General features: G+C 36.9%; 1 protein-coding gene across 1 annotated transcript in view; it reads right to left on the minus strand.

Moving 5' to 3' along the window:
• TERB1 (telomere repeat binding bouquet formation protein 1) overlaps positions 1-18071 on the minus strand; it is a 46300-nt gene continuing 28229 nt past the window's right edge. The window contains exons 13-19 of the mRNA XM_053906525.1: positions 17199-17356; positions 12939-13285; positions 11684-11748; positions 11286-11381; positions 5338-5487; positions 4976-5041; positions 1-366 (exon numbers count right to left, since the gene is read on the minus strand). Of these exons, the coding sequence (XP_053762500.1) occupies positions 179-366; positions 4976-5041; positions 5338-5487; positions 11286-11381; positions 11684-11748; positions 12939-13285; positions 17199-17356 (1070 nt within the window). The 3' untranslated portion in view covers positions 1-178. The remainder of the gene's footprint in view (positions 367-4975; positions 5042-5337; positions 5488-11285; positions 11382-11683; positions 11749-12938; positions 13286-17198; positions 17357-18071) is intronic.

Consider the following 18071-nt stretch of genomic DNA (forward strand, 5'->3'; position numbering starts at 1 on the left):
GTGTATTTGTTTTATAAATTACTTTAATAATTCAAAGAGATACAGAATCACAAGGAGTATTTAATTAAAACAGTATTGTTTTCACATTCTCTGTTTCATGAGAGTTTAGAAGATTTTAAATTGTGTTTCAAGCCATTGTATTCTATTAGTTAAACCTAAAAACTGACAAGTATTCTGATCAAGGAGCTTCATGCTTGGAGCCTTTGGTCAGCTTGTGGTATTTGTGAGCAAGATCCACAGCTTTCCGTCCTTGCTGAAAGGGGAAAGACCACAAAATTAAATTCCAGTGATTTCCCATTTTCTTAACTCCATTGAAAAGGTAATTTACTTCTTCTTTGGTAAAATTTTTACGAATTCTTCTTTTTTCTGTAATTAATGAGAATCATAGAATATGTAAGTACTTGCTGAAAAAAGGGATCTTCTTAACTTACTCTAAGGATAAATTCTTAACTTACTCTAAGGATATGAACTATGTAGTGAGAAAGCTTCATGCCTGCATTACTCATCATATAGAAATTCATTTCAATTTTAAAAATTGAGTGCCTACTATTAAGCTATGTCTTATCACTGTGAATTCTTCTATAATTTTAACAATTCTATTGCAATACGTGGAACATCTTTCAATCAAGAAGCACAAGAATTTATAAACATTTGATTTTTAATTCTCTCAACATTCCTGTGAGGACAATTAACAGACAGCTTACCTATCTTACAGATACAGTCTTCCCAAAGGGCTCCAAAACTTCATAGAATAAAAAAGAATATCGACACTTGTTACTTTAATTATCAGCCTTGATAAATATTTTTTTTAAAAAGGGTCTTTTGAAATTCACTTTTAAAAACATTCACTACCTGTATGGGTGCTCAGCTTGATTAAAACTCAAAAAACAGGCTGCACAAGGGAGAAGGAAGTTTTTAACTATCTGGTTATTGGGGATACTTTCTACAACAGAAAGAATATGCAGTTGGTATCTGTGTACATAAATATCTTCTGGTGATGATTACTAGGAAATAGTTTTCTTATAAGGTTTTTTATTCATTGCTAACTCATGTTATCATTGTAGATAGATGTTGATAGGAGGAGTTTTCTGTACTTCCACTTAAGGCTGCTATTTACTTTAGAAGAAATTGAAACAGTGGTGCTGGGACAACTTTAGAAAATCTTGCCCTTGCAGGTCAAGACTGTGAGCCATTTGTCTACTTCTCCTAGGATAGGAGGCATGGTTCAGATCTTTTAAAACATAAATGAAAATCTTACCAGCAGAAGGCTGAGAAAACACTGAAAATGTCTGATGATTACTTAATGGTATTACTTAGAATGCAAGGTCCAGGAAGATAAGAATTATTGTCTGTTTTGCTCACCGTTATATCTCCAGTGCCTAAAATAATATCTGGCACATAGTAGATGATCAACAAATATTTGTTAAAAAAAACCCCTAATTATTGGTAAAAAGTGTTTCAAAATTATCAATGAAGTTCTCCTTACTTTTAGCTCTACTAGAAAGCTGTCATTATCTAAGAAATAGAGGATTTCAATTTCACTTGCTTAATGATTTGAACTCATAATCAGGAGTGGACGGGTTATTATAACGTTCAGGATACTGGGGTCCAGGAATTGTTCATGTAAAGCCAATTCTCACTTTTCCAATACAGCTGCCATCTCACTGACTCCTACATCTGTGCCCAATTCCTCAAAGGTTATTGCAGCAGAGTACTGGGCAGCCTAAAAGGAGGAAGCAGCTCTACCCCACAGGGCTCCCCTTTGTGACTTCTTTAGTGACTATCTTTTTATTTTTAATGCTTGGTTACTTTTGAGAGAGAGAGAGAGAGAGAGAGAGAGAGAGACCGACCATGAGCAGGGGAGGGGAAGAGAGACGGGGACAGAGGATCCGAAGCAGGCTCTACACTGACAGCAGCCAGCAGGAGAGGGAGTAGGGGGAGGGGGCGTAGCTTGAATTCATGAACCACGAGATCATGGCCCGGAGCCTAAGTCAGATGCTCAACCAACACAGCCACTCAGGAACCCCTTTAGTGCTAGTCTTAACATTGATCAGGCTTTAGGAAAGGGTAAGGGAAAGTAGGCAAGAAGGTTCAATTCTAGGGACTCTTATTTTTCAAAATCTCTCAAGACACCAGTCTATCCTAAAAGAGAGCCAAGTCTCTTTAAATGCTTAGATGCTGCAATGGTCTCTTCTCAAAAGAATGGTTTCAAATTTGAATGCAACCTACAACCAAATGAATGCTCATAAATGTGTCTTGAAATGAAAGGGAAATCAAGGAGGAAAAATGGCAGTGTACCAAACATTCTTAGCCTACTTGTGAAAGAGAAGTTCAATCTAATCAGTATCTCAAGATGCCTTTCTAAATTCTAAAAAAGCAGACCAAATTATTAGCCATTTGGCGTTAGCTAAAGCAATTCTAATCTACAAAAAAGATGTATGTACTTATGAGCTGAATGTCACTTAACAGTATTTAGGATCCCTCTGTGTAATCAATGTACAACCACAATTATGTGCTTTTCGTGAGGCTTTACAAATGATTTTACTATGTAAAATGATTATAGGATATTTAAAAAAAATGTTTTTTAACATTTACTTATTTTTGAGAGAGACAGACAGACTGTGGGCAGGGGAGGGGCAGAGAGAGAGACACAGAATCCAAAGCAGGCTCCAGGCTCCAAGCCGTCAGCACAGAGAATGATACAGGGCTCGAACCCATGAACTGCAAAATCATGACCTGAGCCGAAATTGGATGCCCAACTGACAGAGCCACCCAGGTGCCCCAATTATAGGATATTTTAAATTGTTACATATTTGTTTTTAAGTCATGTTGCTGAAAAAAATCCATTATTCATTTGATGCCAACTCCTTGTCAAAAGCAAGTTTTCCAAATGCAACATGTTTCTATGGAAAAACAACCATTTTCTAACAGTTTCTACGGAAAATATTACTTCAAAAAGTGGGCTGCCCTAGAGGAGTACTGTAATTAATTTTAATTTGCATGCAGAATTTTTAATTAATTTTTTAATGTTTATTTTTGAGAGAGAGACAGACAGAGTGTGAGTGGGGGAAGGGCAGAGAGAGAGGGAGACAGAATCTGAAGCAGGCTCCAGGCTCTGAGCTGTCAGCACAGAGCCCGACGAGGGCCTCAAACTCACAAACTGTGAGATCATGACCCGAGCCAAAGTTGGATGGTTAACCGACTGAGCCACCCAGGTACCCCTGAACGCAGAACTTTTAACATAGAAAAAGACCCAGATATAAAAAATAAATTTCAGGGGTGCTGGCTGGTTCAGTCAGTAAGAGTGTGTAACTCTTGATCTCAGGGTTGTGAGTTCAAGCCCCATGTTGGGTAGAGAGATTATAAATAAACTTAAAAAAAACCACAATATTAAAAATAAATTTGAAATTTCTTTTAAGGCTTTAGCAGTGAAAATGGCCAAATAAAAGTATATGGTAAAATGTTTCCATATGAATGTCTAAGTATCTTTGCAATAAATAACAGAACAATTCAATAAATGTTACTAAATTCCAGGTTACTTTGACAAGTAAAGTACTTAACTGCTTATTCTTACTCTGCAGGTATTAATTTCATATGAAGAGAAGAAAATGGTAATGTTCACTAAGTCTCTGTAATAAATTTGGAATGGTTATAAACCTGAAATTTTAACCCTGTAGTTAAATAAAAATTCCCATAAATTAACTCATCATTTAAGAAGCATTTTGGTGGGGCGCCTGGGTGGCTCAGTCGGTTAAGCGTCCGACTTCAGCTCAGGTCACGATCTCGCGGTCCGTGAGTTCAAGCCCCGCGTCGGGCTCTGGGCTGATGGCTCAGAGCCTGGAGCCTGCTTCCGATTCTGTGTCTCCCTCTCTCTCTGCCCCTCCCCCGTTCATGCTCTGTCTCTCTCTGTCTCAAAAATAATAAAATAAACATTAAAAAAAAATTAAAAAAAAAAAAAGCATTTTGGTTTTTTTAAGTTTAGTTTTTATTTTTACTATTATTTTTTAATATCCATTTATTTTTGAGACAGAGAGAGAGAGAGATTGAGCACAAGTGGAAGAGGAGCAGACAGAGAGGGAGACACAGGATCCAGAATCTGAAGCAGGCTCCAGGCTCTGAGCTGTCAGCACAGAGCCCGATGCAGGACTCGAGCCCACAAACCGTGAGATCATGACCTGAGCCGAAGTCAGATGCTTAACTGACTCAGGCACCCTTGTTTATTTTTAGAGAGAGAGAGAACGTGAGTGGAAGCGGGGCAGAGAGAGTGGGAGAGACAGAATCCCAAGCAGGCTCCACACTCTCAGCGCAGAACCAGATATGAGGCTCGATCCCATGAACCATGAGATCATGACCTGAGCTGAAATCAAGAGTGAGATGCTCAACCGGCTGAGCCACCCACGTACCCCAAGAAGTATTTTGATTTTTAAGCAGGGCTTTAAAGGTTTATACTATTTGTCTCTTAAATTTTGATTGTTTGAAGTGCTGTAGTTATGAACCAAAATCTTTTGCAAAATCTCTCTGAAGCACTTATCCATAGGAGAATAATTTTGTTCTTAAAATAGAAATGTGATCAGGAGGATAGGACAGGGACTTCTGGAGAAAGACAGGCTTGCATTTGAATGTAAGCTCTGCCATTTGCCAACTCATTATGCCTTAAAGTGGAAATAAAATACTACACACCTTATAATGTTATTATAAGAATCAAAGGAAATATCCATAAAATACCTACCACCTAGTAAGTGCTTAATAAATGTTAGTGTCCTCCTGCTTCTTCCCCAGCGGGCAAGCAATTAGTGAGAAAGCAACATGAGGAAGGGAAGTGGGAAGCCCCTTTTCTTAGGAACTATGACCCTCATCAGACCCAACGGTTATCATTTAAGAACCATCAATGGGACTGAGAAACCATCATTTAGCTGTCCTCTTTTTCTCAGAACTATATGAAATTTAGGTTTATTTAATAATTAAATATATTAACTTATTCCTCCAGAGGTAGTAGATTCACTACTGAGTTGTCGTCTCCTACGTGGGGTCAGCAGAATTTCTGAAAAATACAGAAAACATTTAGTGTACTTAGAGTATCAATCTGCACATCAATTCCATTAGTATGATAGTTCCTTTTCCCCCCTTCTAATGGGAATCCTTAGATGGATTAGGAAGAATTTTTAAATGACCAGAGACTAAATCTTTTCCCTGGGTACATCTTAAAACACTGGTTGCTCTAAGATATTTTCTTTTCAACATGATTTACCCTCTAACTTTTTAATATACTTCATGTTCTAGATTACAGTTCAAAAGGTATAGTCATAATAACAGTTTCAAAGCTGCTGAGTAAATTACTTTTGTTACAGATAAGTGATTTCCTTAGTTCACTTTTATATCTGTCTTCAGCTTCCACAATGACTTTGTGACGATCACATTGGTATGGGCAAGAGTGCAAGAGCTTGCTAAAATTTCGGCTATTCAGGGATTTTCCTACTGCTATGCAACCTAAAAGAAAACAAATTAAAGTGATGCGTAGGTATTACAAAATATCTAGTAACAAATCTATGAAAGCAAATATCTTTATGATGATAACTGAAGTAAAATCAGGAACTTAATTATAAATATGTCAAGAAGGTCAGTCATGTGAGAGATTAAAGACAATACAATACAGTGAAAAAAGTGTTGCAATAGAGGTATGAACAGTTAGGATGATATAGAAAAGGAGCATCTAGTTTGGTCAGGTTCTCAGCAGGAGTCACCATTAGGAAAAATACCCAGAAGAAGTGACTCTTATGCCCAGTCATCTCTTTTTGTCTCAGTGTTTTATTATGAAATTTTCAAGCACACAAGAGTAAAGGGAAAAGTATAATGAACTTCCACATATCCATCATTCACCTTCAATAATTATTAAGTTATGGTCAGTCATATTTTGTCTATAACCCACTTATTCTGCTCTGCCCTCCGTGTATACACTAGATTATGGAGCCTGGAATTTGCATGAAACTATAATTTCATCTGTAAATACTTCATATTCATCCCTAACAGAGAAGGACTTTTTTTAAACACACAAAACCATTATCAAACCTTAAAAAATTATGTCTAATATAATCTAATATCCAGTCAGTGCTTAAATTTCCCCATCATTTCAAAACTTTCTTTTTACAATTGGTTTGTTTAAACCAGGATCCAAAGAAGGTCCATCATTACCTTCAGTTGAAATGCCTCAAGTTTATTTTAATCAATCTATTCTCCTCTCTTCCTCCTTGTCATTTACTTGATATAGACACTAGATCATTTATACTATGGAGTTACCCAAAGGCTAGGTTTCATTGATTATATCCTAGGTGCATGCTTTAAAATGTTCCTGTGTGTCCAATAAACTAGTAATTAGATCTGGATGATTGATTAGATTCAGATTCAATTGTTTTTAGCAGAATTCCTCACAGGCAGTATTGAGGACCTCTCACTGTATCATATTAAGAGGCACATAAAGTCTGACCATCTCTCTTTTTTTTTTAATGTTAAGATTGATCACTAGGTTCAGGTGATGTTAGCCACATCCATCCATTATAAACTTCCCCATCTGCCTGTCACCTAATGGTATTAGTGGCCCACTACTAAAAGACTAGAAGTTAGCCAGGCAGGAAGTTGGCTAGGATGAGGACATTTCAAGTACCATAAACATGTGTAAAAGAACAAAAAAGTTGAAAAAGCATAGCGTGTTCAGAGAATTATAGGTACTTTGGTGTGGCTGGAGTATAAAGTATGAGAAAAATGTAGGAGGAAAGTTGAGTCTTGTGAGGGCTGCAGGGGGCCAGATGACAATGGTCTTGAAAGCCATGCTATTTCTATCTGCAAGTCAATGGGGAAGGAACTAGAGGGTATTTATTAAGCAGGGAAATGACATGATTTCATTTGTGTCACAGAAAGTTTAGCTGAAGGTAAGAGGTTCAGTTGAGGGCTTACTTCAACAGTCCAGAATATAAATGAGGAATTCCGAAACAAGACATTTACAGGGAGAGTGTAGAGATTTCTGAGGTTAAAAACTGGTGAATAATGAGCTACTGGGGTAAGGGAAAAGTTTAGGATAATTCTTAAGTAATTTGATAGTTGATTGAATGACAAAGTTTGGAATAAGCATAGCAACTTTCTGGAAGACTTAAAGAGAACAAATATGCAATAAAATTTAACAAGTGGAAGCAGAATAAAAGTCCACAAAAATTTAAAAGTCAGGCAGAGAGCCTGAGTCAGTGAGTTACAGAGAAGCATTGAGGGGCCTTTAGGTTGGTAACATGATAAAAAGCACATATTAGAAAGAGAAGTTAACAGCAATATGCTCATTACCGTTGGAGGTTGGTGAGACTTAAAACTGAAAAACAAAAAAGTGTAATTGAAAGTTGCCAGAAAGTTGCTGGTGTAATTGAAGCATGAAGCAAAAAGGGCCTATGTGGGAAAGAAGAAAAAATGAAATTTGACAGACTAGAAATAGGGGATATAAAGAGAAAAAATGGTTATAAATGATTTAAAGTTTGAAATCTGGGAGGCCAAAAGAATAGTGACAACACTAATAGAAATGGAGTGGCTGGAGGGAAGGCAATTTAAAAGGGAGAAAGATGCTGTGTTTTAAACACATTAACCTTGAAGTAAAAACAAGATATTGAAATATGCCTTAGGTGTAGCTAGAAAAGGAGGATGAGGCTATATATAATCCAAGGTAGAAGCCAAGCGTAGAGATAAAGATTTGAAAATCATCAGTAAAATGACAGGTGATGCCACAAAAGCAGATGTTGAAACAGCATTGAGTAAGTGCTATAGATTAGGTCTTGGGGAAATATGCAGAAATTTGGCAGGAAGAGAAAGATAAAGTAATAAAGGTGATAAAATGAAGTGTTTTTCAGACTTCTTGAGATGAGGACTAGTTCTATTAATCTGATCCCCATGCCTGCCAAAGAATAAACACTCCCTAAGTGTCTGTGAAGTGAATGAATCATCATTAAAGAAGGGAACTAGGAAAGAACCATCTCAAACAAACTAAGATATGAAAGGGAGTTAACAGTAATAAAGTATCTCCTCTGCCCTGTGGAATACTTCCCACCAGAGGTTCCCAAACTTTCTCACGTCATGGCATCCTTGAGATCTTGGTGATTTTTTATGGCACTCCTAGGCCAAAAGAAATACCAATCTTCTGTTAAGTCCCAAACAACTTAATAAGCATTTATGTTCTAATAACTTAGTAGCCATTTCAAAAAATAATACACTTAAATTGAAAAATATTTAGATTTCATTCTTATTAACCACAATTACTCCTTTGTTTTTAAAAGATTTTATTTTTAAGTAATCTCTATAAGCATCATGGGGTTCAAACTCACAACCCTGAGATCAAGAGTCACACTGCTCTACTGACTGAGCCAGCTAAGCACCCCTAATCAGTTACTCGTAATGCGATATATGCACTTACTAGGTACAGAACAAATTCTCCTATCTTGGAATCTGACTGACACTGCCACCCTCATTTCCTGTTCCACATTATTTTCATGTAGTGCTTGCTTTTTATCACAACCACTAGAAACTCAGGTCCACAATGACATGAAATCATCAAAAGGAATGCAGTGCAAGCTAATGGTGAAACTGTAACGAGTCTGAGCTAGTAGTTCCTGTGGTATCCAAAAGATGTTGATTATTATGTATTTCACTTATAAAATTTATTTTTTTAATGTTTATTTTTTTTGAGAGACAGACACAGAGACAGAGAGAGAGAGAGAGACAGAGAGAGAGAGAGAGAGAGAAAGTGCTTGTGTATGCAAGTGGAGGAGGGGCAGAGAGAGAGGGAGAGAGAGAATCCCGAGCAGGCTCCTCGCTGTCAGCACAGAGCCTGACACAGGGCTCGATCCCACAAACTGTGAGCTCATGACCTGAGCTGAAATCAAGAGTCAGATGCTTAACAGACTCAACCACCCAGGTGCCACTCATTTATAAAATTTAAAGTATTTTGTCATGCCCTTTCAAGTTCACCACAGACCTCCTGGGAGTCTGGGTGGATAGTTTGGGAACTGTGTCTTTAAACTATTGAGAGGAGAGGATTCCACGAAATGGTTATCAACAGTGTAGAGTTACTAAAGAGGAGAAGAATTTTTTAAAAAGTCATTGGTTTGGCAGAAAAAAAGAGGCTTCAGATAATCTTTAACATTAAAGTTTAGTAGAATGGCAATAAAAGAAGCCAGATTGCAAGGAACTAAGAAGGAAATTAATATATTGAAAGAGAAAGGAGAAAGAGCAAGTATCTGGTAATAATGAAAGAAAGAGCCAATGAATATTTGAAGGGACAGCAAGTCACATAAAGTATTTAAATTTTTCCTTTTTAAGTTTTAATTTAATTTAATTTTATTTTATTTTAAGTAATCTCTACACCCAACGTGGGGCTCAAATCCATGATCCCAAGATCAAGAGTCACATGCTCCTCCAACTGAGCCAGCCAGGCACCTCTAGATTTTTCTCTTTAAGACAAGAAGAAATGAACATAGTTTAAGTGGGGACAAAAGAAGTTAATGGATAGAAAGGTAATGAAGAGAAAGATTTCACAAGTATTAAAATGGGGAAGAAAAAAGAGATGGCATTCAGATTATAGTTAGGTATAGCTAGTTTTAGAGTAATAGAGACAAACTCCACATCCAAGACTAAAGAGTAGTGATATTCTGAGCCTAACATGAGCCTCAATTTTGTCCACGTAACAGAGTGTGACACTAAAACAAAGAGGAAATACCAGGGTATGGAGGAGGAAAAGGGATGGATTAAGCGTCCCTTGGATGGATGGAACATTTACAGGGCCCCTGCAGAACAAATAACTAATGGGGCAACTACGTGGATAGAACTAGAGGGTGTTATGCTAAGTGAAATTAGTCAGAGAAAGACAAATATCATATGACTTCACTCATATGAGGACTTTAAGACACAAAACAGGTGAACATAAGGGAGGGGAAGCAAAAATAACATATAAACTGGGAGGGGTGGTGTCTGGGTGGCTCAGTCGGTTGAGTGTCCTACTTCAGCCCAGGTCATGATCTCATGCTCTTGAGTTCAAGCCCCGCGTCTGGCTCTATGCTGACAGCTCAGAGCCTGGAGCCTGCTTTGGATTCTCTGTCTCCCTCTCTCTCTGCCCCTCACCTGCTTGTGCTCTGTCTCTCTCTCTCAAAAATAAATAAACATGAAAAAAATTAAAAATAAAATAAAATAAAAACAGGAGGGGGACAAAAACATAAGAGATTTTTTAAATATGGAGAATAAACAGAGGGTTGCTGAAGGGGTTGTGGGAGGGGGGATGGGCTAAATGGGTAAGGGACAGTAAGGAATCTACTCCTGAAATCATTGTTGCACCATATGCTAACTAACTTGGATGTAAATTAAAAATAAATAAATTATTAATAAAAAATAACTAATGGGGCATATAATACTAGAAACATTTATATACTAACTACAGACGTAAAAATAGATATTGTTTAACACTTAATGCCTAATGTGTACAGCATTATCCAGAATATACACCCACTGATGCTCTCTGAAAATATACAAAACGTTTACCTTACTCAGAAAAGTTAAACTCATAGATGGTATTAATTGTGACAAAAACAGAATAATAAAGTAAAAAAATGTTAGCTATGGTGATTCAGATAATGAATACTGGAAGCACCGGCTAATGCAGATAAGAGGTATTAATTTGAATGTTTTATGATATTCCAGATTGTTACTTCTCTAATGGAAATGAAGTGGGTTTTTTTTAATGTTTATTTATTTTTTTTAAATTTTTTTTTAACGTTTATTTATTTTTGAGACAGAGAGAGACAGAGCATGAACGGGGGAGGGTCAGAGAGAGAGGGAGACACAGAATCTGAAACAGGCTCCAGGCTCTGAGCGGTCAGCACAGAGCCCGACGCGGGGCTTGAACTCACGGACCGTGAGATCATGACCTGAGCTGAAGTCGGACGCTTAACCGACTGAGCCACCCAGGCGCCCCAATGTTTATTTATTTTTAAGAGAGAAAGTGAGAGTGTGCGTGTGTGCAGGCAACAGAAAGGAGACAGGATCTGAAGCAGGCTCCACACTGACAGCAGAGAGCCTGATGTGGGGTTCAAACTCATGAACCACGAGATCATGACCTGAGCTGAAGTCAGATGCTTAACCGACTGAGCCACCCAGGTGATCCTAAAGGCAATGAAGTTTAAATCATACAGGCAGAATTATTATAAAGTCTAGTTAACTAATATCATATAAAGTTTTAATCACAAAATAACTGTAAAAAAAATATTTACCTGAGCATCTATACTTTAACATTTTAGAATGACTGTCAGTTGCTAGAAAACTGATGACTTCTTTATTTATTATATCTGAACATAATGTAAATGGATCTGGAAAAAATTACAATATTTAAGATTCTTTTGATTAATGAAAAGGACCTGACATTTACATGATATATTAATTCTCAAGATTTTCATAAACTTTAGTACAGTACTACATATTCAGTCATCTTGTTGGATAAACAGAAAGGTTCTGGATGTCAATAACAGGTGATTAAAGTATTTACACCAGAAAGGAGTCGAAAGTGTGGCTTATATGTTAGAGGGCAAATATACCAATTACATTTTTAGCTGTATTAGTCACCTAAATATGTTCTCTTAAAAAATCAAAGAAGAAATATTTTTAATCATACCTGTTACTGGTAACTCCTGCTTTCTATTTTTGACAACAGGAATTGGAGGTTTAAAAACATGGTCACTAAAAGAAAACAGACACCAGAAATTAAAAGTAAACATACTGCTCAGTGTGTGCACAAATGTTTCTGGAAGCAGTGGTGTGATTCTGGGTGTTTGGCAGGCAGGAGATGGAACCAGGATCTACCAAAGTCTATCAAATTCTGCCAAAGTAGCGTTTGTAATGGTTATAGCCTCATTTCTAAAAGTGGAGTTAAATAAGATTCCAAAAGGCAATAATACTGATACCAACAGAAACACAGGGAAAAAGTTATAAAAGAGAAAAACATAGGGTGCCTGTCTGGCTCAGTTGGAAGAAGAACATGCGACTCTTGATCTTGGGGTCACGGGTTCGGGTTCGAGCCCCATGTTGGGTGGAGAGATTACTTAAATAAACAAGCAAACAAACGTAAAAAAAAAAAAAAAAAAAAAAAAAGGAGAGAACAAAAGCAATGGGACAGAAAGCAAGAGAGCTGGCCCAAGGGCATATTTCAATGCTTTCCAATTCCACATCCCTGAGAAATCAGGTTAAAATTAACATCAAGAATGGTTTTATAAAGGAAAAAAAGGAGTGGTGATGATGTAATCCATCTCCCTAATATTCCGTTTACATTGCAACCTTCCCAGAATATAGCAGCAATACTCTTCAGTTTCCCTACTAGCACAGTATCCATCAGAGGAGAGAACACAAGTAAATTTTTAAGAAAAGCTACATCTCAGGTCCAGCCCCACAGGCTATCTGAGGGAGCAAGGTCATGAACTGGAGGTGAGGTGAAAGGAACAAATGAAAAGGTAATCCTGAGCCATATTTTCATCACACACTACTCCTTTTTATCAAATTAAATTTACAAACTGGTTTTGCTACATTGCCGGTGGATTATTAACGCATGCGTTGTTACTTCAGGTATAAGGTTTCAGGTTAAGTTCTCTGAGTATCCTTTCTAAAATGCAAATCTGATGTCACACAACTTAAAATTGTCAAAGGCTCCCTACGCCCTGTGAGTGAAAACCAAAAATCCTGACTGTGACATGCAAGGCCCTAGATGAACTGGCCCATACTTCCCCATCCAAACTCCATTCCCAACATTTCCATTTAGGCTCCTCCCAAGACCATTTTTTATCATTTCTATATCCCAGGGCTTAATAACATAGTACTACAAAAAAAAAAAAAAAATACTTGAATAAATAAAGTTAGAAACAATTATTAAACTATACCTTGATTGAGAAACAGAATTTTTTTCAAAATTTGTTCTTTCCTGTAAGTTTTGACTATAACTTGAATTGGCTTTATATAAAGTTTTATTTTGTCCACTCTCCCTATAACAAGCATCAACTGGATTTGTACTCTTTAACAGGGTCTTCATTTGGTGATCATTTGTACACGCTGTAGTTAGAATTCCATGGGATTTACAACTCGGAAGCTTTCTAGACTGGCTTTTATCCTTATCTTCTGCTTCAGGGCCTCTGCCAATACTATCTCCATGGAGGTGTTTCAATGTATTTTGAATATTTATGTTCATAGATGAAACATTATCCTTGTATTTTTCTCTTTGTATTTTTTCCTATAATGTAAAAATGACAAGTAAATAATTTCAAGATAATCCATTTGTTTTATAATCCAATTTATACTTTCTTTAAATAATATAGGAAAAGTTCATGATTGTCAACAGAATATACATAATAAAAGGTTTAAATTTAATTTAAAACAGTTTAAATTAACAGGAAAGGGGAATTTAGTAAATGATCTGGGGACAACTGGGTAGCCATCTGGGGAAAAATAAATTGGATCCATATCTCACAATTTACACAAAAACAAAGTCAAAATGAGGGGAGCCTGGTGGCTCAGTAGGGTAAGCATTCAACTCTTGATTTTGGCTCAGGTTATGATCTCACAGTTCGTGAGTTTGAGCCCCATATCAGACTCTGTGCTGACAGTGTGAAGCCTGCTCGGGATTCTCTCTCTCCCTCTCTCTCTGTCCTTACCCCATTCATGCTCTCTCTCTCAAAATAAATAAACTTAAAAAAAGTCAAAATGAGCTAAATATTGATATATAAAAAACTGAAATTGTGTGTATATATATGTATATACACACATATATATGTGTGTGTGTGTGCATGTGTGTATTTTTTTAATGTTTATTTTTGAACTAGAGACAGCGTGAGTGGGGAAGAGACAGAGAGAGACAGAAGATCCGAAGTGGGCTCTGCACTGACAGTAGAGAGCCCAATGTGGGAATCAAATTCATGAACCACAAGGTCATGACCTGAGCTGAAGTCAGACACTTAACTGACTCAGCCACCCAGGTGCCCCAGAAATTGTATATATTTTAAAAGAAGACATAATATTTTAACATTCCTGAGGGGAAGAAGGCCTTTCTAAATATCACACAAAATCAATAAATCATGAAGAAAAGAAACTAATATAGTTGACCCCATAAAAAATTTTTTTCAAAGCTCTACTATAGACCAAGAATAATATGGGTGGCTGGGGCGGTTGTGGGGAGGGCGGACTCAGAAGAAAAAAAGGTCAGAAGCAAACCAAATGATTATCAAAACATCTAGAAAGAATATGTATAAGTCATGTCTTGGGGTATGATTTTTCTATCAACATTTATGAAAAGCTACTATAATGAAATATGAAAAAGATCAACAATAGTATATAAAAATAGGAAAAGGAGATCAACAGTTAATGGGAAAGGAAACATAAATAGCTCCTAAACTTATGAAAAAATGCCCCATCCCACATGCAATAAGAGAAATGCACAATAAAGCACAATAAAGCTACACTGAGACAGCATTCATCTAGGACACTGGCAAAAACTGAAAGGGTATACACTCTCATAACTTACAGGTGAGAGCATAAATTGCACAACTTCTATGGAGAAACAATTTGACAGGATTGTTCATAATAAAACTTGTACATCTTTACAAAAAAACCCTATAGATAGGGGAACCTTGGTGGTTCAGTTTGTTAAGCGTCTGACTCTTAATTTTGGATCAGGTCATGAGCTCACAGTTCATGGAATCAAGCTCTGTGTCAGGCTCTTGCTGACAGCAAGGAGCCTGCTTGGGATTCTCTCTCTCCCTCCCTCTCTCTGCCCCTCCCCTCCTCACACATATACACACACATGGCTGGGAATGGAGAATGCAAGGAAATACCTAAAGGGTACAGAGTTCCTTTCTGAGATAATAAAAATATTGTAAATGACTATAGTTGCACATATCTGTAAATATACTAAACACTACTGAATTGTACACTTTAAATGGGCAAATGGTATGGTGTGTGAATAACATCTCAATAAAGCTTTTTTAAAAAAGATGAAATACTAATATAAACATGCATAAACCTTGAAAACATTATTCTAAATGAAAGAAGCCAGTCACAAAAGACCATGTGCTCTATGATTCAATTTATATAAAAAGTACAGAATAGGCAAATATATAGACACAGAAAATAGTTTAGTGGTTGCCTAGGCTGGGAAGGTGGGAAGAATGGATGGGGAAATAGGGAGGGTGACTGCTAAAAGGTATGGGGTTTTTTTGGGGGGGGTGATAAAAATGTTCTAAGATTGATTGTGGTAATGGTTGCACAATTCTGTGGGTATACTAAAAGCCAATGAAATGTACACTTTAAACAGGTCAACTGTATGGAATGTGATTTACATCTTAGTAAGGTGGTTACAAATATATATATTTACCACCTGGGTGGCTCAGTCGCTTAAGCGTCTCTTAATTTCAGCTCAGGTCATAATTTCATGGTTCATGAGTTCGAGCTCTACATTGGGCTCTGCAGTGACAGCATGGAGCCTGCTTGGAATTCTGTCTCCTTCTCTCTCTGCCCCTACACTGCTCGCTCTCTCTCAAAAGAAATAAAAATAAACAAAAAAATTTTTAGTGTTTTATTTATTTTTGAGAGAGAGAGACACACATAGCATGAGCAGAAGAGGGGCAGAGAGAGAGGGAGACACACAATCCAAAGTAGGCTCCATCCAGGCTCTGAGCTGTCAGCACAGAGCCTGATGCAGGGCTCAAACTCACGAACCACAAGATCATGACCTTAGCCAAAGTTGGACACTCAATCAAATGAGCCACCCAGGCTCTCCAATAAAAGTAAACTTAACGGGGCGCCTGGGTGGCTCAGTCGGTTGAGTGGCCGACTTCGGCTCAGGTCATGATCTCGCAGTCCGTGAGTTCGAGCCCCGCGTCGGGCTCTGTGCTGACGGCTCAGAGCCTGGAGCCCGTTTCGGATTCTGTGTCTCCCTCTCTCTGACCCTCCCCCGTTCATGCTCTGTCTCTCTCTGTCTCAAAAATAAATAAACGTTAAAAAAAAAAAATTAAAAAAAAAAAAAAAAAAAGTAAACTTAACAACAAAATATATTATATATATTTTTATCATATATATTTTTATGTGTTTATATACATTTTACATATATATATAAAATATATATGGTAGCAAGACATTTACTCTAGAGTTGTTTACACTGGTGAGAGATTGAATATAATCTAAATGTCTCTCAATTAAGTACTAGTTAAATAAATTTATAATAATCTTTAATATTGAATACTACTAAGTCATTTAAAAGAATGAAATTACTATACTATTATACTAAGTTGAGCACTATGCTTTTATTTTTAAAAATACATGCACAAAGGAGCACCTGGGTGGTTCAGCTGGTTGAGCGTCCAACTTCAGCTCAGGTCATGATCTCCTGGCTCGTGAGTTTGAGCCCTGCATGGAGCTCTCTGCTATCAGCACAGAGTCCACTTCAGATCCTCTGTCCCCCATTTTCTCTGTACCCCTCCTGCTTGTTCTCTCTCTCTCTCTCAAAAATAAATAAACATTTACAAAAATTTTTGAGAGACACAACATGAGTGAGCGAGGGGTAGAGAGAGAGAGGGAGAGAGAATCTCACGAGGTGCAGAGAGAGAGGAAGAGAGACTGCAGAGCCCAAAGCAGGGCTTGAGCTCACACATGCGGGACTAGAACTCAAAAACCAAAAGATCATGACCTGAGACAAAGACGGGTGCTCAACCGACTGAACCACCCAGGCGCCCCATCAAAAATAAACATTTTTTAAAAGTACACACACAAAGACACAAATTGTACATACATAAAAAAATATAGAAACATGTATATGTGTGTATATATACATACATACATATACATATATAAGAGAGAGAGATTACTTCTCCATCCTTTCTCTTTCTTGAACCCTTATTATACAGATGTTAGATCTCTATCTTCCGTGTCTCTTATTTTTTCAGTCATCATTTCCATTTCTTAAAAATCTTTTCTTTCTGTGCTCAAAGATGGTTACTCAAGTATCACTACTTAATTTTGAATTTAAAACCAATAAAACTTAAAAAATAACTTAGCAGGAAAAATATTTTACCCTCTAACCTCTACTGAAAAAACAAAACAAAACAAAAAACCTTGAAAAAAGTTCTATATTCTTTGAAACAAAAAAACCCCACCTCATTTCCTTCTCTTTCAAGCTGTTCTATTCTGTGTAGAATTTCCTTTGCTTTCTTCCAGTACTCTTCAAGATTCTTCTCTTTCATATTTATGTCTTCTAATTGTTTTTCATTCTCATCAAAAGAATATTCTCCTAGACTTAGACATAATTTTTCAGCTTCATAAAATGGGAAAAAATAGTTAATTTATCCATTACTGGAAATGTTTTTTTTTACACTTTAAACGTAATTTTAACACTAAATACAGACAACCTCATGCCCCACACCCCCTTCTCTAAATTTGGCCCATCTAGACTAAATTAACTGTCTAAATGGTATAGAAAATAAACACAAAGCAAGTGCTAGGCAGAGGCCCAAGCCCCGGTCATAAATTAGACTTTAATCTGCAGAGTTATAGGAGAAAGAATATCATGAAAATATGTTATGCCAGATACATGAACACCCTCAGGTATATGGATACTGGTTTTAAAGTATTTTTTTTTCAACAGCTTTCATAGAGTGGTTCCTTCCTATAATCTTTTAAGTTTTCTTTTTGCATTTTGCAGCAGCAATTTTTTTTCCATGAAGACTAATTCAGTGGCCATTAATCCTTCAGTGCATGCTCCCTCCTAACACAGGGTCTTTGTGCCTCACTGTTGCTCATACCTGAGACATTTGCCCATAACAAATTCCCTTCTTTTCACCTAGTTAATGCTATATATTCAAATCTCAGCTCAAGAATCACTTCTTCCAAAGCCTTTTCTGCTCCAAGTCTAAAACACAGTCTTTTGTTCTATGCTCTCTAAGCTCTATTGCTCCATCCATTCCTAGCCCTTAGGTTAATATATAACAATTCATTCATTTTTGAGATTATTAATGACTACCTGTGTATCT

Source organism: Panthera pardus, unplaced genomic scaffold (genome assembly GCF_024362965.1).
Source record: "Panthera pardus isolate Hobbes unplaced genomic scaffold, ASM2436296v1 HiC_scaffold_19, whole genome shotgun sequence".
In the NCBI taxonomy this organism is placed as follows: domain Eukaryota; kingdom Metazoa; phylum Chordata; class Mammalia; order Carnivora; family Felidae; genus Panthera; species Panthera pardus.